Genomic DNA, 27,721 nt, shown 5'->3' on the forward strand with positions numbered 1-27,721 from the left:
GTGGGGAATAAGACCGAAGGGGTAAGATGCGGGTGGCACAGTGGTTAGCACTGCTGCCTTACAGCGCCAGAGACCCAGGTTCAAATCCCGCCTCAGTCAACTGTCTGTGTGGAGTTTGCACATTCTCCCTGTGTCTGTGTGGGTTTCCTCCGGGTGCTCCGGTTTCCTCCCACAGTCCAAAAATGTGCAGGTTCGATTAATTGGCCATGCTAAATTGTCTGTAGTGTGAGGTGAAGGGGTAAATGTAGGAGAATGGGTCTGGATGGGTTGCTCTTCAGAGGGTTGATGTGGACTTGTTGGTCCGAGGGCCTGTTTCCACACTGTAAATAATCTAATCTAATCATGAGATAAGACCCTGATGGAGGGTGTGGGATGTTTATGAGGGGGAGGAGGAGGAGGATTCTGAGAGGTTGGGGGTAAGATCCAGAGGGGGAGGGGGAGTGGTGGGTAGAATAAACAAGTGGGACATCAGGGTTTTTCTATCCAGATGATGTCTGATGTCATCTGGAGTGAAGCTAGAAACAGGAGGATCGAGCAGAAACAGCACTTTCTGACTGAACAAATGATGTACGAGAAAGGAAAGTTAAACTTTGTTTCTTATTCATTTGACTTGGATATTTCTAGCTGGCCAACACTGATAAGACCATAAGGCATAGGAGCAGAAATTAGGCCCTTTGGCCCATCGAGTCTGCTCTGCCATTCAATTATGGCTGATAGGTTTTTCAATCCCATTTGCCCACTTTTTCCCCATAACCTTTGCTCCCCTTGGCAATCAAGAAAGTATCTTTCTCTGTTTTAAATGTACTCAATGACTGGTCTCCATAGCCTTCTGTAGCAATGAATACCACAGATGCACCACTCTCTGGCTGAAAAAGTTTCTCCTTATTCTCCCCGTGCCTGCGTAGTTTTCCTTCTGGTGCTCCGGTTTCCTCCCACAGTCCAAAGATGTGCAGGTGAATTGGCCATGCTAAATTGTCCATAGTATTAGGTACATTAGTCACTCAGAAATGGGTCTGGGTGGGTTACTTTTCAGAGGATCAGTGTGGACTTGTTGGGCTGAAGGGCCTGTTTCCACACTGTAGGCAATCTAATCTAATCACTGTTCCGTTATGATCTTCTATCATTGAGGATAGGCATATTGTTGAACCACCACCCCCAATGAGTTCTTTAATTATCCACCACCATTCACAACTGGATGCAGCAGGACTGCAGAGTTTGGTGTGATCCACAGGTTGTGGGACCACTTAACTCTCTAACTTGCTGCATCTGTTGTTTTGGTGGCTTCACAAGGTTGACACCTCATCTTCAGGTACATCTGGTTCTGCTACTGGCATTCCCTCCTGCATTCTTCATTGAACCAGGTTTGATCCCCTGGCTTGATGGTAATAGGTGAGTGGGGGATATGCTGGGCCACAAGTTTACAGACTGTGCTGAAGTACAATTCTGCTGCTTTGATGGCCAACAACACCTTATGGATGCCCAGTCTTGACTTGCTAGATCTTTTTGATGTCTGTCCCATTTAGCACAGTGATGGTGCCACACAACCCAATGGAGGATAGTCTCTGTTTGATTTTTCTCCCAGTTAGCAGTTCCAAGTCAATATATCCCCTTCAATATAACCACTCACTGCCTCCCTCCCACTGCCTCCTGTTATGAAGGTGTCGATGTGTACTATATCTTTAAGAGAGACTGGAAGCTGGCACAGGCTTAGGCGCAGAGTATGCGGAGAGAACTTAAAATGGAACATTTGACTGCGAAATCAATAGTGCAGCTGAGCTGCCATGGAACAAAAACAAATTCAAATTCAGCCAATCAGTTTAAATTATGCTCCAAGACACTCAAACTCCAGTTGAATTTGAAATATAATGTTTTGATGACAACAAACAAATGAAATAATCCTTCTTGCCAAGCCTTTTTCATGCCCCCTCCTGGCTCTCCTCAGTCTATTTCTGAGTTCCTTTCTAGCAAGCCTGTAACCCTCTAAAGCTGTGCTAGATCTTTGCTTCCTCCACCTTAAATAAGCTGCCTTCTTCCTTTTGACGAGAAGTTCCTCTGTTCTTGTCATCCAAAGTTTCTTAATCTTACCCCTTCTTAGAGAAAGTGAGGACTGCAGATGCTGGAGATCAGAGCTGAAAATGTGTTGCTGGAAAAGTGCAGCAGGTCAGGCAGCATCCAAGAAGCAGAAGAATCGACATTTCGGGCACGAGCCCTTCTTCAGGAATAAGATAGAGTTTCAACTTCTACCCCTTCTTACCTTCCTCAGAGGAACAAATTCTGGGTTTCAAGGGATTCCTGATTCAAAGTGAGCAATAAAAACAAAGTTTTGTGGATGCTGGAGATCTGAAATAAAAGCAGTAACTGCTGGAGAAACTCAGCATGTCTAGCATTCTCTGTGGAGAGAGAAACAGATTTAATGTTTCTAGTCCAGTATGGTTGTACTTCTGGACTGTGGCTGATTCTTCTACAAGGTGGCTCAGCTGTAGCTGCCTGATGAAAGACTGTTAAAAGACCTGTGAAACCTTCAGTGTATTCACAAACCATTGTCCATTTCAGGAGAAGTCTGTGAAGATAGAGGGAAAAAGTTTGTGTCGTGTGCAAATCACTGTCCAAGGACCTGTACCGACTTGTGGGATCATGTGGAGTGTCTCCAGGGAGGATGCAAGCCTGGTATGTGGATACCCCAGCCTGGAAACCAGATTGATGCAGAATGTTGTTATTTGTTTTGGTTTTAACAAAGTTGTGTTTCACTGAAACAGATACACACAATGCCGCAGAGTTTGCTTTAACAATAAAATAGAAATTTATTACAAAAGAACCAAGGATAGAATAGAATAATCTAGAATATCATCTTATAGCACAAATTCAAAGATTCTTAAACATGCAACAAAAGCAAAGTCCTGCTACTTCCAAAACAATCCTTTATAAATTAAAATCAAACAAGTTAACTTTTGCATTGTAGCCAACACACTTTTTGTACTGTATTCAAAACACCACTCAAATACCCACAACACAATCCCCACATCCATCATTTCAGGAGATTTAAGTCTTTTGTGACTCCAGCTATTAGACTGGAACTGTACTCAGCATCTTGCTGAAGCTATCACAGCTTAGCCTCAATATACTCAGCTTTAAGTAACCTCTTCAGAACTTTGACACAACATTTTAGTCAGGGATGAACACAAACTCCTCTCTCGTAGGTAACCTGGCTCCTACCTTTCCCAGGAGAACATGAGACCTAGGAGCAGGGATAGGCCGTTCCGCCCTTTGAGCCTGCTCCTCCGTTCAATAAGATCATAGCCGATCTTTCCGTAGCCTCAGCTCCACCTACCCACGCTCTCACCATAACCTTTAATTCCTTTATTTTTCAAAAAAAAATTGACTTTAGCTTTAAAAGCGTTTACTGAATTAGCATCAACTACTTCCCTGGACAAGAAATTCCACAGATTAACAACCCTCTGGTGAAGAAGTTCCTTCTCAATTTAGTCCTAAATCTGCTCCCTCTAATCTTGAGGCTATGCCTTCTTGTCCTAGCTTCACATGCCAGTGGAAACATCCTCTCTACCTCTATATTATCTACCTCTACCTTTGTAATTTTATATGTTTCAATAAGATCCCCCTCACTCTTCTGAATTCCAATGAATATAATCCCAATTTACTCAGTCTCTCCTCATAAGCCAATCCCCTCAACTCCAGAATCAACCTAGTGAAACTCCTCTGCACCCCCTCCAGTGCCAGTCCATCCTTTCTCAAGTAAGGAGACAAAAACTGCACACAGTACTCCAGATGTGGCCTCTCTAGCACCTTGTACAGCTGTAACATTACCTCTCTGCTTTTAAACTCAACCCCTTTAGCAACGAAGGACAAAATCCCATTTGCCTTCCTAATTACTTGTACCTGTAGACCAACTTTCTGTGATTCATGCACAAGGAGACCCAGGTCCCTCTGCAAATCAGCCTGCTGCAACTTTTTACCATTCAAGTGATACTCTGTTTTGCTGTTATTCCTTCCAAAATATATGACTTCACATTTACTCACAATGTATTCCACTTGCCAGACCTTTGCCCACTCACTCAACATATCCATGTTCCTCTGCAAAGTTTCACAGTCCTCTGTACACTATGCCCTGCCCCTAATCTTAGTGTCATCTGCAAATTTTGACTATACACGTGGTCCCCAACTCCAAATCATCTATGTAAATTGTGGATAATTGTGGTCCCAACACCGATCCCTGAGGCACACCACTAGTTACTGATTACCAGCCAGAATAGCATTCATTTATCTGCACTCTTTGCTTCCTGTTAGTCAACCAATTCTCTATCCATGCTGATACTCTACCCCTAACACCATGCATCCTTACCTTATGCAGCAGCCTCTTGTACGGCAACTTGTCGAAGGCCTTTTCGAAATCTAGGGACTCCATATCGACTGGATCCCTGTTTTCTGCCTTGCTCAAAATGTCTTCATTGCATTCCAAAAACATTGAAAGTGAGGACTGCAGATGCTGGAGATCAGAGCTGAAAAATGGTTTGCTGCAAAAGCACAGCAGGTCAGGCAGCATCCAAGGAGCAGGAGAGTCGACGTTTCGGACATAAGCCCTTCTTCAGGAATGCCCGAAATGTCGATTCTCCTGCTCCTTGGATGCTGCCTGACCTGCTACGCTTTTCCAAAAACGTTGTCAAGCATGACCTGCCCTTCCTGAACCCACGGTGCATCTGTACAATGGGACAATTTCTTTCGAGATGCCCTGCTATTTCTTCCTTGATAATAGACTCAAGCATCTTCCCCACTACAGAGGTTAAGCTTATGGGTCTATAATTCCTCACCTTTTGTCTATCTCCCTTTTTAAACAGTATTGTTTCCAAACACTCCACAAGTTTGCTCCAAATGCAAAGTAAAAAACTGAAACCCAAAAGTTTTTTTCTATCTCAGCTATAGGCATTTCCCTTCAGCTTTAAAAAAAAGTGTATTCTAATACTATCAAACAAGCCTTAACATAGAACATAGAAGAGTACAGCACAGAACAGGCCCTTCAGCCCATGATGTAGCACCGAGGATTATTCCTAATCTAAAATAAAATAACCTAACCTACACACCCCTCAATTCACTGCTATCCATGTACATGTCCAGCAGTCATAGAGATGTACAGCACGGAACACAGACCCTTCAGTCCAACTTGTCCATGCCGACCAGATATCACAACCCCAATCTAATCCCACCTGCCAGTATCCGGACAATATCCCTCCAAATCCTTCCTATTCATATACCCATCCAAATGCCTTAAATGTCCCTAATGACTCTGCTTACACTACCACTGCAGGCAACGCATTCCATGCATTCACAACTCCCTGCATAAAGAACCTTCTTCTAACATCTCCTTTATACCTTCCTCCTAATATCTTAAAACTAGGACCCCTCATGCCAATCAATTCTGACCTGGGGAAACGTCTCTGGCTATTGACTCTATCCAAGCCTCTCCTTACCTTGTACACCTCGATCAGGTCACATCTCTTCCTCCTTCTCTCCAGAGAGAAAAGTCTGAGCTTAGTCAACCTCTCTTTGTAAGACAAGCCCTCCAGTCCAGGCAGCATCCTGGTAAACCTTCTTTGCACCCTCTCCAAAGCCTCTGTATCTTTCCTGTAGTAGGGCGACCAGAACTGGACACAATATTCCAAGTGTGGTCTCACCAGGGTCTTGTAGAGCAGCAGCAAAACCTCATGGCTCTTAAACTCGATCCCCTGTTAATGAAATCCAAACCACCATATGCTTTCTTAATAACCCTATCCACTTGGGTGGTAACTTTGAGGGATCTATGTACTTATACACCCAGATTCCTCTGTTCCTCCACACTGTCAAGAATCCTGTTTTTAATCCTATATTCACCATGCGAGTTCGACCTTCCAAAATGCATCACTTCACATTTATCCAGGTTGAACTCTATTTGCCATTTCTCAGCCCAGCTCTGCATCCTGTCTATGTCCCGCTGCAGCCTGCAGTAGCCCTCGATTCTATCTAGGGCACCTCCAACCTTAGCGTCATCTGCAAATTTACTAACCCACCCCTCAACTTCCTCATCCAAGTCATTTATAAAAACTACAAAGGGCAGAGGCCCAAGAACAGAGCCCTGCGGGACACCGCTCAACACTGCCCTCCAGGCAGAATACTTTCCCTCTCCAACCACTCTCTGTCTTCTGTCAGCCAGCCAATTCTGAATCCAGATAGCCAAATCTCCCTGTATCCCATACTTCCTGACTTCATGAATGAGCCTACCATGGGGAACCTTATCAAATGCCTTGCTGAAGTCCACATACACCACATCGACTGCTCGACCTTTGTCGACCTGTCTTGTCACCTCCTCCACGAACTCAATGAGATTGTGAGGTATGACCTGCCCCTCACAAAGCCATGCTGACTGCCTCTAATTACCCCATGATTTTCCAAATAGCCATAAATCCGATCCCTCAGAGTTCTTTCCAAAACCTTGCTGATCACAGATGTAAGACTGACGGGTCTGTAATTTCCAGGGATTTCCCTATTACCCGTCTTGAAAAGAGGAACAACATTTGCCTCCTTCCAATCCTCCAGTACAACTCCTGTGGAGAGTGAGGAAGCAAAGATCTTCACCAGCAGCTTAGCAACCTCCTTTCTCGCTTCCTGGAGCAGCCTTGGATAAATCTGGTCTGGCCCTGGAGACTTATCAATCTTAATGTTTTCCAAAATTTCCAGCACATCATCTTCATCAATCTTGATCTGGTCAAGACTGTATCCCAGCTCCTCCAAGTTTTCATTTACAACAAGTTCCCTCTCCTTGGTGAAAACCGAAGCAAGAAACTCATTGAGGGCTTTCCCTATCTGTTCAGACTCCACACACAAGTTCCCTCCGCTATCCCTGACCAGCCCTACCTTCTCCCTGATCATTCTCTTATTCCTCACGTATGAGTAAAATGCCTTTGGGTTCTCCCTAATCCTTCCTGCCAAGCCTTTTTCATGCCCCCTCCTGGCTTTCCTCAGTTAATTTCTGAGCTCCTTCCTAGCAGCTTGTAATCCTCTAAAACTGTGCTAGATCCTTGCTTCCTCCACCTTACATAAGCTGCCTTCTTCCTTTTAATGAGAAGCTTCTCTGTTCTCGTCATCCAAAGTTCCTTAATCTTACCCCTTCTTACCTGTCTCAGAGGAACAAATTTGTGCATCACTCACAACAATTGAATCTTAAATAATCTCCACATGTCTGCTGTGCCCTTTCTGTGGAACAATTGCTCCCAGTCTGTACTTCCCAACTCCTGTCTGATAGCGTCATAATTTCCTTTTCCTTAATTAAATATCTTCCCTCGGTAACTGCTCCTTTACCTTTCCAAGGCTGTGGTAAATGTGAGGCAGTTGTGATCACTGTCACCAAAGTGCTCTCCCACCCCAAGATCTGACACCTGTCTTGGCTTGTTGCAGAGCACCAAATCCAAAATGGCCTCTCCCCTCGTCAGTCTGTCTACATACTGAGTCAGGAAACCCTCCTGAACACACCTGACAAAAAAAGGTTCCATCCAAACTGTCTGCACTTAGGAGGTTCCTGTCGATATTATTGGGAAAGTTGAAATCACCCATAACAATAACCCTACTACATCTGTATTTTTCAAAAATCTGCCAGCCTATGAGTTCTTCAATCCCCCTACTGCTATTAGGGGGTCTGTAGAAAACCCCCAATGCAGTGGCTGTTCCCTTGCTGTTCCTAACTTCCACCCATACTGACTCAGTAGGCAAACCTTCCTCAACAACCTTCATTTCTGTCGCTGTGATGCACTCTCTGATTAGCAATGCTACAAGCCCTCCTCTTTTTCCACCCTCCCTGTTCTTTTTAAATGTTCTAAACCCTGGAACATCAAGCAACCATTCCTGCCCCTGTGAAACCCACGTCTCCGTTATGGCCACAACATCATAGCCCCAAGTACTGATCCATGCTCTAAGTTCGTCACTCTTATTTCTGACACTCTGTGCATTAAAGCAGACGCACTTTAACTGATCCCTTTGTTTCAACACTTGGAAAACCTTTCTGATAAAATCACTACATCCTGTCACTGCCCCATCTACAGCTACCCCCGTCTCAGGTATGTGGCTCTGGTTCCCACCCCCTGCCAAACTAATTTAAACCCTCCCAAACCACACGAGCAGATCTCCCACCCAGGACATTTGTGCCCCTCCAGTTCAGGTGCAACCTGTCCTTCATGTACAGATCCCACCTTCCCCATGGTATCCCAATGGTCTATGTATCTGAAGCCCTCCCTCCTGCACCAACCTCGCAGCCACGTGTTACGCTGCATTTACTGACTATTCCTTGCCTCACTATCTCGCACCAGTAGCAAACCTGAGATCATTACTCTACTTGTCCTGCTCTTCAGCTTCCAACCTAACTCTCTGTAGTCACTTTTCAGATCCTCAATCCCTTTCCTGGTGATGTCACTGGGGCCAATACGTACCACGGTTTCTGGCTGCTCACTCTCTCCCTCTAAACCTGATCAGCGACATCTCGGATCCTGGCACCAGGGAGGCACCTTCCAGGAGTTCCATTCCTGACCACAAAATCTCCTGTCAATCCGTCTAACTACTGAATCCCCTGCCACTAGCGCTTTTCTATTTGCACCCCCCTTCACTTCTGAGTCTCAGTGCCAGAGACCTGACAACTATGGCTTTCCCCTGGTTGGCTGACCCCCACCAGCAGTATCCAAAACGGTATACTTATTGCTGAGGGAAACGGCCCCAGGGGATCCCTGCTCTAATGTCGGTTCCCTTTCCTCCCCCGGACTGTAACCCAACTGTCTTTATCCTGTGTCTGGGGAGTGACCACCTCCCTGTACATCCTCTCAATTCCCCCCTCAGCCTCCTGGATGATCCGTAGTTCATCCAGCTCCAGCTCCAGTTCCCTAACTCGGTTTTCGAGGAGCTGGAGTTGGATGCAGCTCCCGCAGATGTAGTCGTAGAGACATGTGAAGTGTCTCTCACCTGCCACATTCTGCAGGAGGAACATGTAACTGCCCTAATAGCCATATCCCGCTAATCTGAAAGCCCACACAGGACTAAACAAGGAAGAGATGAAATAAAATGAGAAATCCTGAAAACTTACCGAATTTACAGACTCTTAGTAAGGTCAGAGGAAGTGGGTGGGAGGGAAGTCCTACGGTGTGGGGTCTCAGGTTTAGATCTCACCCACTTAAAAACTTCCCAGCAGCCTTTTCTTCTCTCTGCTCTGTTAAAATGGAGGCCTGAATCTCGAGCTAAGTCCCCATTAAGGCCCCATCATTTGCCTGACTGGGTCACAAGATAATCTAAAATAAACAAAAATTGTAATGTTGGTTGAAAAACCCTGTTCACTCCAAAGACTGGCCTCAAAAATTGTTCTAAAATCAAAATCCCCATAGCTACAGAAAAACCTTAAAAGTTAATTATTAAGTTTAGATTCATAGAAAACCCACAACTCAAACAGCAAAAACCTACACTCACAAGAAACAATATACAATACAACCTCAATGACGATATTTGATGGGCTTTTCCCTCCTCCTCTTGGCTAAGCTCCGATCTGTCAAACTGAACTTTGATGTTTCCCTACAGGTTGTCGGTGTCCCAGAGGTCATTTGCTACAGGATTCACAGTGTGTACCTGTGTCAGAGTGTCGATGTGGATCACCCAGCTCAAAACACACCATGGAATATCAACCAGGAGACAGTATCTCAACCCCCTGCGGCAACTGGTAGGGCTGTCTTCAGTGTATAGCTTCATATCTTAAATATGAGAACATAAGAAAGCAAATGAGGCATAGGCCATTCAGCCCATCCAGCCTATTCTACCAATCATGACTGATCCTTTACCTCAACCACACCTTCCCATTGACTCCATACATTCTCCTGGCCTAAAAAAACTGTCAAACATTATCTTAAATAGGCAGCGGCTGAGAACCTACAATCTTCTGGGGGCATGAAATCCAAAGTTCCAAATAATTCAGTGGGAGAGTAGCTTAGATGGAGCAGCTTGATAGAATGGTCAAGAAGGCATACGGCATGCTTTCCCTCATTGGACGGGGTATTGAGTACAAGAGTTGGCAGGTCATGTTACAGTTGTATAAGACTTTGGTTCAGTCACATTTAGAATACTGTGTTCAGTTCTGGTCACCACATTACCAAAAGGACGTGGATGTTTTGGAGAGGGTGCAGAGGAGGTTCACCAGGATGTTGCCTGGTATGGAGGGCACTAGCTATGAAGAGAAGTTGAATAGACTAGGATTATTTCCATCAGAAAGACAGAGGTTGAGGGAGTCCTGATTGAGGCCTACAAAACCATGAAAGGTACACACAGAAGCTTTTTTGCCCAGAGTGGGGCACTCAATTACTAGGGGTCATGAGTTCATGGTGAGAGGGGAAAAGATTAAGAAGATATGCATGGAAAGTTCTCTATGCAGAGGGTGGTGGGTGCCTGGAATGCATTACCAGAGGAGGTGGTAGAGGTGGGCACGATAGCATCATTTAGGATGAATCTGGACAGACGCATGAATGGGCAGGAACAGAGGGAAACAAAATAGGCGACAGGTTTAGGCAGAGGATCTGGATCAGCACAGGCTTGGAGGGCCGAAGGGCCTGTTCCTGTGCTGTAATTTTCTTTGTTCTTTGTGTTCTTTGTTCTTGAATTGAAACGTGAATGAGTGAATCTGAAAGGTGCAGGAAAGATGGCCAGATAACAAAGAAATGTTTGACAAAGCTAATGGGATATATTTCAATACAAGGAGCCTGAGCTGAGGTCACAGACTGTAAGATTATAAGCTACAGAAGCAAATTAGGCCATTTGGCCCATCAAATCTGTTCCACCATTTGATTATGGATGATAAGTTTCTCAACCCCATTCTGTTGCCCTCTTCCCATGACTCTTGATCTTCTTACCAATCACTGACTCATGGGAGTATATCATACCCAAAATGTAAACTCTGTATCTCTCTCCACAGATGCTGCTAGACCTGCTGAGTTTCTCCAGTGAATTCAGTTTTAATTTCAGATCTCTAGTATTTGCAGCTCTTTGTTTTATCTTTGACAAGACAGTGAAAATATACTCCCCTAAAGATGAAGAGTGGGATGGTGTCCACTGGAGGTCAAGGGACATGAAGATTAGGATTAGGAAAGAAAAGAGTAACTGAAGGCTCAATATAGCAGAGTCCCGAGAGGAGTGTAAATAGTGGATGGAGGAATGACCTAAAAGAGAAATTAGAAAGCAAGGGGAGTGCATAAGAAAAGTTTTGTGGGTGAGATGCAGGAAAACCCGAGAAGATTTTAAACATAGAAACAGCCAAAGAATAGCTCGGAAAAGATTAGGCTCCGGAAGACACCACAGAGGAATGTGTGCGTAAATCTGAAGACATGGCCATAGTCCTCAATAATACTTCGCATTAGTCTTCACAATAGATGCAAGTATAGACATGACAGTGGAGGACTGTGAAATATTGGAAGAAATTAATATAGAGAGAGGGGAAGTACTAGAGGGTTTAGCAACTGGTAAAATGTGGATAAATCTACAGGCCCAGATGAGATATATCCCAAACTGTTGAAGGAAGCTTGGGAGGAAATATTAGGGGCCCTGGCATTACTTTTCAGTCCTTCTTTGGCCCAAGGACTGAGGACTGGAAGACCTTTTGAGTTATCATAGTAGGGGATTTTAACTTTCCTAACATTGATTAGGACTGCCAGAGTATTAAAGGACTAGATGAGGTGGAATTTGTTAAGTGCATTCAGAAGTGTTTCCTCAAGCAGTATATAGATGATCCTACTAGGAAGGGGCAAAAGGAAAGGACAGGTGACTGAGGTGACAGTTGGGGAGGACTTTGGGACCAGTGACTATAGTTCTATTAATTTTAAAATAGATATGGAGAGGGACAAAACTGGTCCGTATGTTCATGTTCTTAATTAGGGCAAGGTGAATTTTGCTGGAATTAGACAGGAGCTTGCAAAGTTTGATTGAAGTAGTTTGTTTGCATGTGAAGGGACCTTTGAAAGTGAGATAGCTAGAGTTCAAGATCCACATGTTCCTGTGAGGGTGAAGGGCAAGGTTGGCAGGAATAGGCTACCCTGGATAGTAAGAGATATTGAGGCATTGACAGAAAAAAGGTGTGGCTCAGGTACAGGCAGCTGGGAATAAGGGAATCCCTGGCAGTATACAGGGAATGCAAGAGTTTACTGATGAAGGAAATCAGGAGGGTGACAAGGGGCATGAGATAGCCTTGGCTGAGAAAATTAGGGTGGACTCCAAGAGGTTCTTTAAGCACAAAACAATTATCCGAACAAGACGGGAAGGGAGTATTTTGTTTAGATAACTGATTGTTCAGAAAACTGATCTGTTCGTAAACAAGCAGTAATTTGAGTGCCAGCTATCGAACGTACTGCCATTATCTAGCAATGCACGCCAGAATGCTGCTTCACTGACAACTGAATGCTGAGTTGCCTAACCTCATTTTTACGGGACCATAAGATCTTGTTCAGTTAATCCGAAATTCGGATAACTGATGTTCAGATAATTAAGATTATACTATATATTGAAGGAAAAAGAATAACTAGAGAGAGAAAAAGTCCACTCGAGGACAAAGTGGACATGTTTGTGCACTAGTGATATGTGAAGATCTCAATGAATACTTCTCCTTTGTGTTTATCGTGGAGAAAGACATTAAGACTTGGGAACTTGGGGGAGTTAGTGCTGATACCTTGGGGACAGCCCATATCACAGAAGAGAAAATAATTAGATGCATTTGAGTGTCTGAAGGTGGATCAATCTCCTGGTCCTGACCGGATATATCCAAGAACACTACAAGAGGGTAGAGAAGAAACTGCAGGGGTCCTGGCTGATATTTTTGCAAAAACGTTAGTCACGGGTGAGGGTAACTCCCAGAAGACTAGAGGGTAGTAAATATTGTGCCCTTATTTGACAAGGATTGCAAAGAAAAACGTGGGAATTATAGACCAATAAACTTAATGTCAGTGGGGAGAAGATTTTGAGGGAAAAGATATACATGCATTTGGAAATTCAGGATTTGATTAGGAGTAGTCAGTGTGGCTTTGTGAGTGGAGGTAATGTCTCACACATTCGTTAGAGTTCTTTGATGAAGTGACCAGGAAGTTGACAAGGGCAGGGTGGTAGACGTAGTCTATATGACCTTCAGTAAGGCCTCTGATAAGGTTCCACATGATAGGCTGCTCTGGAAGGTTAGATCACATGGAATCCAGGAGCTGACAAATTGGATACACAACTGGCTGATTGTAGGAAGCAGCGGGTAATAGTGGAAGTGGAGTGCCTCAGGGGTAGGTGCTGGCCCCATTACTAATTATTACCTATATCAATGATTTGGATAAGAATGTATAAGGCATAGTTAGTAAGTTTGCTGATGACACTAAAATAGATGGTACCATGGAAAGTGAGGAAAGGAATCAGTAATTGCAGCAGGATCTTGATCAGCTGGGGAAGTGGGCTGAGAAATGGCAAATGGAGTTTAATATTTACATTTTGGAAAGTCAAATCAAGTTAGGAGGTTCATGGTGAACGATAGGGCCTTAAGGAGTGCAGTGGGACAGAGTGACCTTGGAGTTCAGGTGCACAGTTCTCTGAAGGTGGAGTCCCAGGTAGACAGGGCAGTGAAGGAGAGTTTTGGCACACTGGCCTTCTTCAGTCAGGGCATGGAGTATAGAAGTTAGCAAGTTATATTGCAGTTATACAGGACGTTGATGAGGTCATATTTCGAGTACTGTGTTCAGTTTTGCTACAGGAAGGATGTTATTAAACTGGAAAGAGTGCAGAATAAATTTACAAGAATGTTGCCTGGACTCTATGGTCTAGGGAGAGGTTAGACAAGCTAGAACTCTTTCCTTTAGTGTGTAGGAGACTGAGGGGGAAACCTTATCAAAGTCTATAAAATCATGAGCGGCATGGATAGAGTGAATGCACTCAATCATTTTCTCAGGTTGGGAAAGCGAGGACTACATAGAACATATTCAAAGTTTGTGCGAAGATTTGTAGCTCGGGTGCTTGTTGTAGTGGTTCTGTTCGCCGAGCTGGAAGTTTTTGTTGCAAACGTTTCGTCCCCTGGCTAGGAGACATCATCAGTGCTGTGGAGCCTCCTGTGAAGCGCTTCTTTGATGTTTCTTCCAGCATTTATAGTGGTCTGTCCTTGCTGCGTCCGGGTGTCAGTTTCAGCTGTCCGCTGTAGTGGTTGGTATATTGGGTCCAGGTTGATGTGTCTGTTGATGGAATTTGTGGATGAATGCCATGCCTCTAGGAATTCCCTGGCTGTTCTCTGTCTGGCTTGCCCTATGATAGTAGTGTTTTCCCAGTCGAATTCATGTTGCTTGTTGTCTGAGTGTGTGGCTACTAGGGATAGCTGGTCGTGTCGTTTCGTGGCTAGTTGGTGTTCATGTATGCGGATTGTTAGCTGTCTTCCTGTTTGTCCTATATAGTGTTTATGTCCTACATAGAACGTGTTTGTCCTATATAGTGTTTATGTCCTATGTATGTCCTACATAGAACATAAAATATAGAACATAGAAAAGTACAGCACAGAACAGGCCCTTTGGCCCGTGATGCTGTGCGGAGGTTTAATCCTAATGTAAAATATAGTAACTTAACCTATGCATCCCTCAGCTCCCTGCTATTCATGTGCATGTCCAGCAGTCGCTTAAATGTCCCTAATGACTCTGCTTCCACCACCACAGCTGGCAACACATTCCATGTATTCACAACTCTCTGCATAAAGAACCTACCTCTGACATCCCCTTCATACCTTCCTCTTAATATCTTCAAACTATGACTTCTCATACCAGTCAATCCTGCCCTGGAGAAAAGTCTTTAATTATTAATTCTATCTATTCCTCTCATTATCTTGTACACCTCGATCAGGTCTCCTCTCTTCCTCCTTCTCTCCAGAGAGAAAAGTCTGAGCTAGTTCAACCTTTCTTCACACGGCAAACCCTCCAGTCCAGGCAGCATCCTGGTAAACCTTCTTTGCACCCTCTCCAAAGCCTCCGTATCTTTCCTATTGTAGGGCGACCAGAACTGGACACAATATTCCAAGTGTGGTCTCACCAGGGACTTGTAGAGCTGCAGCAAAACCTCGCGGCTCTTAAACCCAATCCCCCTGTTAATGAAAGCCAAAACACCATATGCTTTCTTAACAACCCTATCCACTTGGGTGGCAACTTTGAGGGATCTATGTACTTGCACACCCAGATCCCTCTGTTCCTCCACACTGCCAAGAATCCTGTCTTTAATCCTATATTCAGTATTTGAGTTCGACCTTCCAAAATGTGACTTCACATTTATCCAGGTTGAACTCCATCTGCCATTTCTCAGCCCAGCTCTGCATCATGTATGTGTCGTGCTGTTGCCGGCAATAGCCCTCTATACTTATCAACGACACCTCCAACCTTAGTGTCATCTGCAAATTTACTAACCCACCCCTCAACCTCCTCATCTAAGTCATTTATAAAAACTACAAAGAGCAGAGGACCAAGAACCGAGCCCTATGGGTCTCCACTCAGCACTGTCCTCCAGGCAGAATACTTTCCATCCACAACCACTCTCTGACTTCTGTCAGCCGATCAATTCTGAATCCAGAATTGGCTGGCTGACAGAAGGCAGACTAGAGGGCATCGGTTTAAGATCAGAAGGGAAAGAATGAAAGGGAACCAGAGGGGTAACCTTTTTACACAGAGGGTGGTGCGTATATGGAATGAGCTGCTAGCAGAAGTAGTACATTAACAACATTTAAAAGGCATTTGGACAAATACAAGGATATGAAAAATTAAGAAGGATATGGGCCAAGTGCAGGGAAATGGGGTTAGTGTGGATGGACATTTTGGTCAGTATGGACCAGTTTGCACCAAAGGGCCTGTCTCTGTGCTGTCGGACCCTATGACTCTATGACCATTAACACTATCCCATTCATTAAAATGGGAGGAACGGATAGATCTCATTTAACACTGAGATGTGAAGGAATTCCTTCTCCCAGTGGAGAGTGAATGTATGGAATTCTTTGTCGCAGAGAGTTGTGGAGAATAGGTCACTGACAGTGTTTAAATAGGATGTAGATAGAGTTTTGAAAAATTGGAGAGTTTAGGACTATACAGAGCTGACACTAAAGTTGAGTTGAAACCTGGTGCAGATCAGCCACCATCTTCTAGACTGGTGGAGAGTCTCGAGGAGCAGAAATGCTACTCTGCTCCCGTTTCTTATATTCACATGAAACATCCTTTGAGCACCTATGGAATCCTGACCAGCTCTGTGTGAATGTAGTTGTTGGGTTCAAACCTTTCCACTTTGTTATACAGAATGGTTTCTTTGTTTTGCAGTAAGTGTGTGAATGGGATATTTAACTGCAGTGAATTGCGGTGTACGGAGCTGGGCAGCTGGTCCAAGTGGAGTGAGTGTTCCACCAGCTGTGGACCTGGGCAACGGAGCCGCAGTCGAAGCTGTGGAGAGCCAGGGGAAAGTCTACCCTGCCAGGAAGAGATGAAGCAAACAGAGGAGTGCAACCAGATGCCCTGTTCAGGTGGGTAAAGTAGATCAAAGTAAGAAGGGGTTTTGATACAGTAAATAAGAAGAAACAGTTACAAAAAAAGATTAGAAATACCGTAGAGGAGGGATTCCTGGAGTGTGAACTAGACAATTTTCTGGACCAGTACGTTTAGGAGCCAACTGCAGACAGGCCACCTGAGATTGCAAGCTAGTGATTCTGTTGGCTTATAACCTGGTGTTTGACTAGATTAGATTCCCTACAGCATGGAAACGGGCCATTCGGCCCAACAAGTCCACACTGACCCTCCGAAGAGTAACCCACCCAGAACCATTCCCCTACCCTATATTTACCCTGACTAATGCACCTAACACAATGGGCAATTTATCATGGCCAATTCACCTGACCTGCACATCTTTGGATTGTGGGAGGAGACTGGAGCACCCAGAGGAAACCCATGTAGACATAGGGAGAATGTGCAAACTCCACACAGACAGTCGCCTGAGGCAAGAATCGAACCCAGGTCCGTGGCGCTGTAAGGCAGCAGTGCTAAACACTGTGCCACCGTGTCGCCCATAGATCTGTTTCCCCACAGAATGAAGCATTAATGTTCTCATGTTATCCCAGTGCCTTTCCATTAAAGGACAGTTTAGAAACCAAAACCCTGCGATGGCTGGGAATCGAACCCAGGTCAACTGCTTAGAAGGCAGCTATGCTCTCCAGTATACCACTACCGCCCTGTTCTGTTATTTTTTACTTCATCCTCGATTAGATACTGTGTAATGAGAAAGGAATTATTGGCGACCTAGCGTGTAAGGCCCCTTGGGATGAGTAACCATACTAGGATAGAATTCTTCATCAAGGTGGAGAGAGATGTAGCCAAGAAAGAGAAAATGCTGGAAAATCTCAGCAGGTCTGACAGCATCTGTAAGGAGAGAAAAGAGCTGACGTTTCGAGTCTAACTGAGGGTCTTTGACAAAGGGTCATTAAAATTCGAAATGTCAGCTCTTTTCTCTCCTTACAGATGCTGCCAGACCTGCTGAGATTTTCCAGCATTTTCTCCTTTTTGGTTTCAGATTCCAGCATCCGCAGTAATTTGCTTTTATGGAGAGAGCTGTAATTCGACGTTTCGGGCATAAGCCCTTCATCAAGAATGAGAAATGTTAGCCTGCTGGACACACTTTCCTCATTCCTGACGAAGGGCTTATGCCCGAAACATCGAATTTCCTGTTCCTTGGATGCTGCCTGACCTGCTGCGTTTTTCCAGCAACACATTTTCAGCTCTGATACTCCAGCATCTGCAGACCTCACTTTCTCCTGGAGAGAGATGTAGTTGGTTCCGAGACTAGGATTTTAAATCTAAATAAAGGAAGTTGCAATGATACAATGAATGAGTTGGCTCTGATAGATTGGGGAGTGTTACTTAAAGAAATCATAGTGGAAAGGCGACGGTAAACGTTTAAAACACACATTGGTGAACTGCAACATTGCTCATTCTTGATTGGCAAAAAAACAAAACAGGAAAGGTGGACCGACCATGGCTAATGAGGAAATAACATTAGATAAGATTAGAGACAGTATTAGATCCATGGAAGGGGCAATATAAGTTAGCTCCCCAAAAATGCTGCAGACCTGAGGATTGGCCATAGTTTAAATTACAGAAGGTGGGGAAGGGCGGGTATAGATGACTGATGGAATTAATGGGGGACAGGTGGGCGAAGGGGTGGGGGCAGGGGGTATAGATGATTGATGAGGACAGGCGGGCAAGAGGGTGGGGAAGGGGGCATAGATGATTGATGAGGACAGGCGGGTAAGAGGGTGGGGAAGGGGGTATAGATGATTGATGAGGACAGGCAGGAACGAGGGTGGGGAAGGGGGTATAGATGATTGATGAGAACAGGCAGGCAAGAGGGTGGGGAAGGGGGTTTGGAGTACAAGAAACAACTTGCAAAAACATCAAAACTGACTGTAATAACTTGTGTCGGTAGGTGAAGAGAAAAAATGGTGAAGACAGACATAGGTCCCTCTCAGTCAGAAACAAGGGAAGTTAAAATGGGGAACAAAGAGATAGTAAGCCAATAAAACACAATATTCCAAGTGTGGCCGCACAAGCGTTTTGTATAGTTGCAGCATGATATTGCGGCTCCGGAACTCAATCCCTCTACCAATGAAACCTAACACACCGTATACCTTCTTAACAGCACTATCCACCTGGATGGCAACTTTCAGGGATCTATATACATGGACTCCAAGATCCCTCTGCACATCCACACTACCAAGAATCTTTCCATTGACCTAGTATTCTGTCTTCCTGCTATTCTTCCCAAAGTGCATCACCTCACATTTATCTGCATTGAACTCCATTTGTCACCTCTCAGCCCAATTCTGCAGTTTATCCAAGTCCCCCTGCAACCTGCAACATTCTTCCACACTGTTCACTTCTCCTCAGACTTTAGTGCCATCTGTAAATTTACTAACCCACTAACTTTGTCTGCATCCAAGTCATTTATAAAAATGACAAACAGCAGTGATCCTGAAACAGATCCTTGTGGCACATCACTAGTAACCAGACTCCAAGCTGAATATTTTCCATTAACCATCATTCGCTGCCTTCTTACAGAAAGTCAGTTTCTAATCCAAGCTGCTAAATCACCCTCAATCCCATGCCTCTGCATTTTCTCCAGAAGCCCACCATGTGAAATCATAACAGAAATCATACTTAACAAATATTCTGGAATTCTTCAGGGATGTGACTAGCAGAGGTGATCAGGGGAGCGAGTGTGTGTATGGTTTATTTGGACATTCAGAAAGCTTTCAACAAAGACCCTCATAAACGATTGAAGTTAAAGCACAAAGGATTGGGGGATAGTGTTTTGAGATGAATAGAAATCTTGTTGGCAGACAGGAGACAAAGAGTAGGAATAAACAGGTCTTTTTCCTATGGCAGAAAGTGACTAGTAGCGTACCACAGGGATCAGCGCTAGGATTCCAGCTATTCACAGTATATAGTAACCATTTAGATGAGGAAACTCAATGTGTTATCTCCAAATTTGCAGATAACACAAAGCTGAGTGGGTGGGTGAGCTGCAATAAAAATGCAGAGCTGTTTCAGTGTGATTTGGCCAAAGTTGATGGGGGAGTGGTGGGAATGCATGGCAGAAGAAGTGTAATGTAGATAAATGTGAGGTCATCCACTTTGATAACGAAACAGGAAAACAGATTATTATCTGAATGGTGTAGACTAAGAAAGGGAGAGGTATTGCAATACCTGGGTGTCCTTGTACACCAGTCTCTGAGGGTGCACCAGGCAGTGAAGGAGACAAATGATGTATTGGCCTTCATCTTCAAATAGGGGAGCAGAGATGCAATTATGCAGGGTCTAGGTGAGACCACACCTGGGATATTGTGTGCAGTTCTGATCTCCTTTATCTGTCAAGGATAAAGAACAAAGAACAAAGAAAATTTACAGCTCAGGAACAGACCATTCGGCCCTCCAAACCTGAGCTGATCCAAATATACTGTTTAAATCTGTCGGCCAATTCCTAAGGATCTGTATTTCTCTGCTCCCCGCCTACTCATGCATCTGTCCAGGTGCACCTTAAATGAATCTACCATGCCTGCCTCTAATATCTCTGCTGGCAACGCATTCCAGACACCCTCTGTGTAAAGTACTTGCCATGTACATCCCCCGAGGAGAAAGTGAGGACTGCAGATGCTGGAGATCAGAGCTGAAAATGTGTTGCTGGAAAAGCGCAGCAGGTCAGGCAGCATCCAAGGAGCAGGAGAATCGACGTTTCAGGCATGATTCCTGAAGAAGGGCTTATGACTGAAACGTCGATTCTCCTGCTCCTTGGATGCTGCCTGACCTGCTGCACTTTTCCAGCAACACATTTTCAGCATGTACATCCCCCTTCAATTTTTCACCTGAACACGTGACCTCTTGTTATTGAATCCCTCACCCTGGGAAAAAGCTTACCTCTCTCTACCCTTTCTATACCCGTCATGATTTTGTAAACCTCAATCAAGTCCCCCCTCAATCTCCTTTTTTCTAATGAAAACAATCCTAACCTACTCAACCTCTCTTCATAGCAAGCACCTTCCAAACCAGGCAATGTCCCCTTAATCCTTCTCTGCACCCTCTCCAAAGCGTCCACATCCTTTTGGTAATGTGGCAACCAGAACTGTACACAGTATTCTAAATGCAGCCAAACCAAAGTCTGCCAGCTCTTATACTCAGTACCCTGTCTGATGAAGGCAAGTATACCAGCTACCTCTTGACCACTCTATCCACCTGTGCAGCCACCTTCAGGGTACAATGGACCTGAACTCCCAGATCTCTCTGCTCATCAGCTTTTCCCAAGGCTCTTCTGTTTACAGTGTAGTTCACTCAAGAATTAGACTTACGAAAATGCATCACCTCACATTTGTCTGGATTGAACTCCATCTGCCACTTTTCCGACAAACTCTCCAGTCTATCTATATCCTATTGTATTCTCTGACAGTCCCTTATGCTTTCTGCCACTCCACCAATCTTTGTGTCATCTGCAAACTTGCTGATCATACCAACAGTGCCCTCTTCCAGATCGTTTATGTATATCACAAACAACAGTGGCCCCAACACTGACCCCTGTGGAACACCACTGGTCACCTTTCTCCATTTCGAGAAACTCCCTTCAACTACTACTCTCTGTCTCCTGTTGCTCAAGCAGTTCTTTATCCACCTAGCTAGAACACCCTGCACAACGTGTGACTTCACTCTCTCATTTAGTTTCCCATGGGGAACCTTATCAAGTGCCTTACTAAAGTCCATGTATATGACACCTACAGCCCTTCCTTCATCTATTAACTTGGTCACTTCCTCAAAGAACTCTATTACGTTTATTAGGCATAATCTACCCTATCACTGATAAGCCCATTCTTTTTTAAATATAAATAGATTTTATCCCTCAGTATCTTCTCCAGCAACTTTCCCACCACTGACGTCATGCTCACTGGTATGTAGTTACATAGAATATCCTTACTACCCTTCTTGTGCAGGGGGACATCATGAGCAACCCTCCAGTCCTCCGGCACCTCACCTGTGTTTAAGGATACTAAAAAGATATCTGTCATAGCACCAGCAATTTCCTCTCTCACCTCCCTCAGCAACCTGGGATAGATCCCATCTGGTCCTGAGGATTTGTCCATCTTAATATCTTTTAGTCCACCCAACACAAAAAGTTTCCCTCCTTATGTCAACGTGATCCAGAGTAAACAAACTTCTATCTCTAATCTCAGCATTCATCACCTCCCGTTCCTCAGTGAGCACTGATGCAAAGTAATCATTGAGAATCTTACCCATTTTCTCAAGTTCAACACACAACCTCCCTTCCTTATCCTTTAGTGGACCAACCCTTTCTCTGGTTAGCCTCTTGCTTTTTATATAAGATTAAAAGGATACTCCTTAATTCTGCTCACTAAAGTTATTTCATGACCCCTTTTAGCCCACTTGATTCCTTGTTTAAGATTAGTCCTACTCTCCCTATATTCCACCAGGGCCCGTTCTGTTCTGATCTGCCTGGACCTTATGGATGCTTCTATTTTTTCTTGGCTAATCGCACGATTTCACCTGTCATCCACGGTTCACAAATCTTGCCTTTCCTATCCCTTGTTTTTAACGGGACATGAAGAAAGGCATCCGATTCCTGAAGAAGGGCTCATGCTCAAAACGTCGATTCTCCTGCTCCTTGGATTCTGCCTGACCTGCTGTGCTTTTCCAGCAACACATGTTCAGCTCTGATCTCCAGCATCTGCAGTCCTCACTTTCTCCTTTTAACGGGACTTGCCTATCCTGCACTCTCTTCAAACGATCTTTGAAAGCCTCCCACATATCAAATGTTTTGTTTATTGAGAGAGTGTAGCATACATTAACCAGACTGATTCCTGGGATGGTGAAACTGACATACAAAGAGAGACTGGATTGTTTAGGATTGCATTCACCGGAGTTGAGAAGAATCCTGGCGTGGAGGGGAAAAAAATTCCAAATAGTAGGTGACACAAAACTTGGCAGAATTGTGACCTTTCATTTCCTTGTTTGTGATGAATCTAACCTCAGCCTTAGAAATGGTTCAATGATTTTCACTCATTGCACTTGTAAATAGAGAGGAAAAGAAATCTCATCCTCATTTGAAATGAATGTCTTTCTTTTTAAAACTGTCCCTACTGGCTCCCTCTGATCAACTTCTGTACTCACATCCCTGAATAATTCCAGATTTGCAAAGCACGATTTCCCTTTCGTAAATCCATGCTGACTTTTCTAATACTGTCACTGTTCTCCATATGCTCAACTATTAAATGATGATGGAGAGGTAGTAGTGGGGAACAAGGAAATGGTTGAGGAATTGAATAGTTACTTTGCATCAGTCTTCATGGTGAAAGACACAAGTAATATCCCAAACATTCAAGAGAATGAAGGACCAGAGCTGAACATAGTGGCCATCACCGAGGGGAAGATGCCAGAGTTCTAAGTGAGGTAGCTGAAGAGATAGTGGAGGTATTAGTGGTGATCTTTCAGGAATCACTAGAGTCAGGGAGGGTCCCAGAGGGCTGGAAAATCGCTAACGTTACACCCCTACTTAAAATGAGAGTAATGCAAAAGACAAAAAATTACAGATCAATTAGCCTAACCTCGATTGTGGGTAAGATCCTGGAATTCATTGTGAAGGTTGAGATTTCTGAATACTTGGAAGTGTTTGGTAAAATAGGGCAAAGTCAGCATTGTTCCATCGAGGGGAGGTCATGCCTGGTGTGAGAGGTCCTTGCGAAGGTTGTTGTTTCTTTCTGGAGGGGAGGAGTGGGGGGTGGGGGGGGGGGGGGGTGTTGTATGTTGAGCTAGATATGCTTGCACAAGCAGTTACAAATAACTGTATCTTGCTTCTGCAAAAATCGCAAGGCAGAATCATGAGAGTATATACCAAGAAATAAATAACCGAAAAGCGAGGTGGTCGACTGGTAGAAAGATGTATTGAGATGACAGTTGCAATTGTCACACACATAGGGAGTTAGTATAAACAAGGTAATCAAATAAGACCCAGTGTTGCATCAGCAAAAGTAATAAGACCCAGCTATCAAGGGGGGGAGGAGGGTTGCACACACACAACGAGCCAGACAGATGGGGTAAGCCGATTAGATTAGCAACTGCACAGAGCAATGCAACTCTCAGATATGAAGTAAAAGGAGGAGTACCGAGAGACTCAATAGAACTGTATAAATTGTAATCTAACCTCCTGATTGGGTGCCTATTTATGGTCACCCGGCTCGCAGGACAGTATGAATAAAGACTGCTTGCAGGACAGTATAAATAAAGACTGCTCGCAGGACATATGAATAAAGACTGCTTCAGAATTTGACTCGGACTGAAATTATTGAACAGTGAGCTTTGTTTCTCACACTGACAAATCTGCTGGAGTTCTTTGATGAATTAATGAGCAGAATAGACCAAGGAGAGCCAATGGATGTGATCTATCTGGACTTCAAGAAGGTCTTTGACAAGTTGCCGCACAGGAGGCTGCTGGGTAAGATAATGGCCCATGGCGTTAGGGACAAGGTGCTAGCATGGACAGACACCTGGCTGTCCGACAGAGAGCAGAGAGTGGGGATAAAAGAGTCCTTCTCAGGATCACAGCCGGTGAACAGTGGTGTTCTGCAAGGCTCAGTACTGGGACCACAACTTCTCACTTTGTACATTAACAATCTCAAAGAAGGAACTGACCGACAAAGATAGGTAGCATTGAGGAGGCGGGGAGGCTGCAGAAAGATTTGGACAGGTTAGGACAAAGATGTGGCAGAGAGAAAAGTGGGAAAGCGTGAGGTCATGCACTTTGGTAAGAAGAATAGAGACATCGACTATTTTATAAATGGGGAGAAAATCCAGAGTCTGAAGTGCAAAGAGTTGAAACGTGTGGCACTGGAAAAGTACAGTAGGTCAGGCAGCATCTGAAGAGCAGGATAGTCAATGTTTCGGGCATAAGCCCTTCATTAGGAATGTTGGGCAAGGTGCAGGGGGGATGGTGGGGAAGGTGGCTGAGAGATAATTAGGAGGGCGGGGATGAGGCTGGGGGGAGGTAGATGCAGATGGAGGGTGATTGTGATAGGTCAGTGGGGAGGTTGGAGCGGATATGTGGGAATGAAGATGGATATGCTGGACAAGTCAAGAGGGAGGTGCCGAGTTAGAGGGTTGGATCTGGGATGAGGTGGGGGGGCAGGGGAATTTGGAAACAGATGAAATCGAGTTTGATGCTATGTGGTTGGAGAGTCAGAAGACAGAAGATGAGGCATTCTTCTTCTGGGTGTCTGGTAGCAAGGAGTTGGAGGTGGAGGCAGCCCAGAACTAGTATATCCTTGGTGGAGTGGGATGGGGAGTTGAAGTGGTCAGCCACAGGGCAGTGTGGTGCCTATGTCCCAGAGATGTTCCCTGAAATGCTCCGCAAGTTAGCATCTTAGAGTGATAGAGATGTACAGTATGGAATCAGACCTTTCAGTCCAACCCGTCCATGCCGACCAGATATCCCAGCCCAACCTAGTCCCACCTGCCAGCACCCAGCCCATATCCCCCCAAACCCTTCCTATTCATATACCCATCCAAATGCCTCTTAAATGTTGCAATTGTACCAGCCTCCACCACATCCTCTGGCAGCTCATTCCATACAAGTACCACCCTCTGCGTGAAAATGTTGCCCCTCAGGTCTTTTTTATATCTTTCCCCTCTCACTCTAAACCTATGCCCTCTAGTTCTGAACTCCCCGACCCCAGGGAAAAGACTTTGTCTATTTATCCTATCCATGCCCCTCATAATTTTGTAAACCTCTAAAACGTCACCCCTCAGCCTCCAATGCACCAAGGAGAACAGCCCCAGCCTGTTCAGCCTCTCCCTGTAGCTCAGATCCTCCAACCCTGGCAAATCTTTTCTGAACCCTTTCAAGTTTCACAACATCTTTCTGATAGGAAGGAGACCAGAATTGCTTGCAATATTCCAACAGTAGCCTAACCAATGTCCTGTATAGCCACATTGGACGTCCCAACTCCTGTACTCAATACTCTGACCAATAAAGGAAAGCATACCAAACGCCACCTTCACTATCCTATCTACCTGCGACTCCACTTTCAAGGAGCTATGAACCTGCACTCCAAGGTCTCTTTGTTCAGCAACACTCCCTAGGACCTTACCATTAAGTGTATAAGTCCTGCTAAGATTTGCTTTCCCAAAATGCAGCACCTCGCATTTATCTGAATCAAACTCCATCTGCCACTTCTCAGCCCATTGGCCCATCTGGTCCAGATCCTGTTGTAATCTGAGGTAACCCTCTTCGCTGTCCACTACACCTCCAATTTTGGTGTCATCTGCAAACTTACTAAGTGTACCTCTTATGTTCACTATTCTTAAACAGTGGCACCACGTTTGCCAACCTCCAGTCTTCCGACACCTCACCTGTGACTATCGATGATACAAATGTCTCAGCAAGAGGCCCAGCAATCACTTCTCTAGCTTCCCACAGAGTTCTCAGGTACACCTGATCAGGTCCTGGGGATTTATCCACTTTTACCCATTTCAAGACATCCAGCACTTCCTGCTCTGTGATCTGGACATTTTGCAAGATGTCACCATCTATTTCCCTACAGTCTATATCTTCCATATCCTTTTCCATAGTAAATACTGGTGCAAAATATTCATTTAGTATCTCCCCCATTTTCTGTGGCTCCACACAAAGACCGCCTTGCTGATCTTCAAGGGGTCCTATTCTCTCCCTAGTTACCCTTTTGTCCTTAATGTATTTGTAAAAACCCTTTGGATTCTCCTTAATTCTATTTGCCAAAGCTATCTCAAGTCCCCTTTTTGCCCTCTTGGTTTCTCTCTTAAGTATACTCCTACTTTCTTTATACTCTTCTAAGGATTCACTCGATCTATCCTGTCTATACCTGACATATGCTTCCTTCTTTTTCTTAACCAAACCCTCAATTTCTTTAGTCATCCAGCATTCCTATACCTACCAGCCTTCCCTTTCACCCTGACAGGAATATATTTTCTCTGGATTCTTGTTATCTCATTTCTGAAGGCTTCCCAATTTCCAGCTGTCCCTTTACCTGTGAACATCTGCCTCCAATCAGCTTTCGAAAGTTCTTGCCTAATACTGTCAAAATTGGCCTTTCTCTAATTTAGAACTTCAACTTTTAGATCTGGTCTATCCTTTTCCATCACTATTTTAAAACAAATAGAATTATGGTCACTGGCCCCAAAGTGCTCCACCAGTGACACCTCAGTCTCCTGCCCTGCCTTATTTCCCAAGAGTAAGTCAAGTTTTACACTTCTCTAGTAGGTACATCCACATACTGACTCAGAAAATTGTCTTGTACGCACTTCAGAAATTCCTCTCCATCTAAACCTTTAACACTATGACAGTCCCAGTCGATGTTTGGAAAGTTAAAATCCCCTACCATAACCACCCTATTATTCTTACAGATAGCTGAGATCTCCTTACAAGTTTGTTTCTCAATTTTCCTCTGACTATTCGTGGGTTTATAATACAATCCCAATAAGGTGATCATCCCGTTCTTATTTCTCAGTTCCACCCAAATACCTTCCCTGGATGTATTTCCGGGAATATCCTCCCTCAGCACAGCTGTAATGCTATCCCTTATCAAAAATGCCATTCCCCTCCTCTCTTGCCTCCCTCTCTATCCTTCCTGTAGCATTTGTATCCTGGAACATTAAGCTGCCAGTCCTGCCCATCCCTGAGCCATGTTTCTGTAATTGCTATGATATCCCAGTCCCATGTTCCTAACCATGTCCTAAGTTCATGCCTTCCCTGTTAGGCCCCTTGCATTGAAATAAATGCAGTTTAATTTATTATTCCTACCTTGACCCTACCTGCCCTGACTGTTTGAGTCACTTCTGTTCTCAGCTGTACCTGTCTCAGATCGACCTCTTTCCTCACTATCTCCCTGGGCCCCACCCCCCCACCTTACTAGTTTAAATCCTCCCGAGCAGTTCTAGCAAATTTCCCTGCCAGTATATTATTCCCCTACCAATTTAGGTGCAATCCGTCCTCCTTGTACAGGTCACTTCTACCCCAAAAAAGATTCCAATGATCCAAAAAGGTGAATCCTTCTCCCATACACCAGCTCCCTAGCCATGCATTCATCTGCTCTATCCTCCTATTCTTGCCTCAC

At 44.5% G+C, this 27,721-nt stretch overlaps 1 protein-coding gene across 1 annotated transcript in view; it reads left to right on the forward strand.

Annotated features, from left to right (window-relative positions):
- Window positions 1–27,721, forward strand: part of sspo (SCO-spondin) — a 538,757-nt gene that overhangs the window by 421,156 nt on the left and 89,880 nt on the right. The window contains exons 96-98 of the mRNA XM_060824077.1: window positions 2,554–2,667; window positions 9,595–9,733; window positions 16,353–16,552. Coding sequence (XP_060680060.1) covers window positions 2,554–2,667; window positions 9,595–9,733; window positions 16,353–16,552 — 453 coding nt within the window. The remainder of the gene's footprint in view (window positions 1–2,553; window positions 2,668–9,594; window positions 9,734–16,352; window positions 16,553–27,721) is intronic.

Source organism: Hemiscyllium ocellatum, chromosome 4 (assembly GCF_020745735.1).
Source record: "Hemiscyllium ocellatum isolate sHemOce1 chromosome 4, sHemOce1.pat.X.cur, whole genome shotgun sequence".
NCBI classification, from domain to species: Eukaryota; Metazoa; Chordata; class Chondrichthyes; order Orectolobiformes; family Hemiscylliidae; genus Hemiscyllium; species Hemiscyllium ocellatum.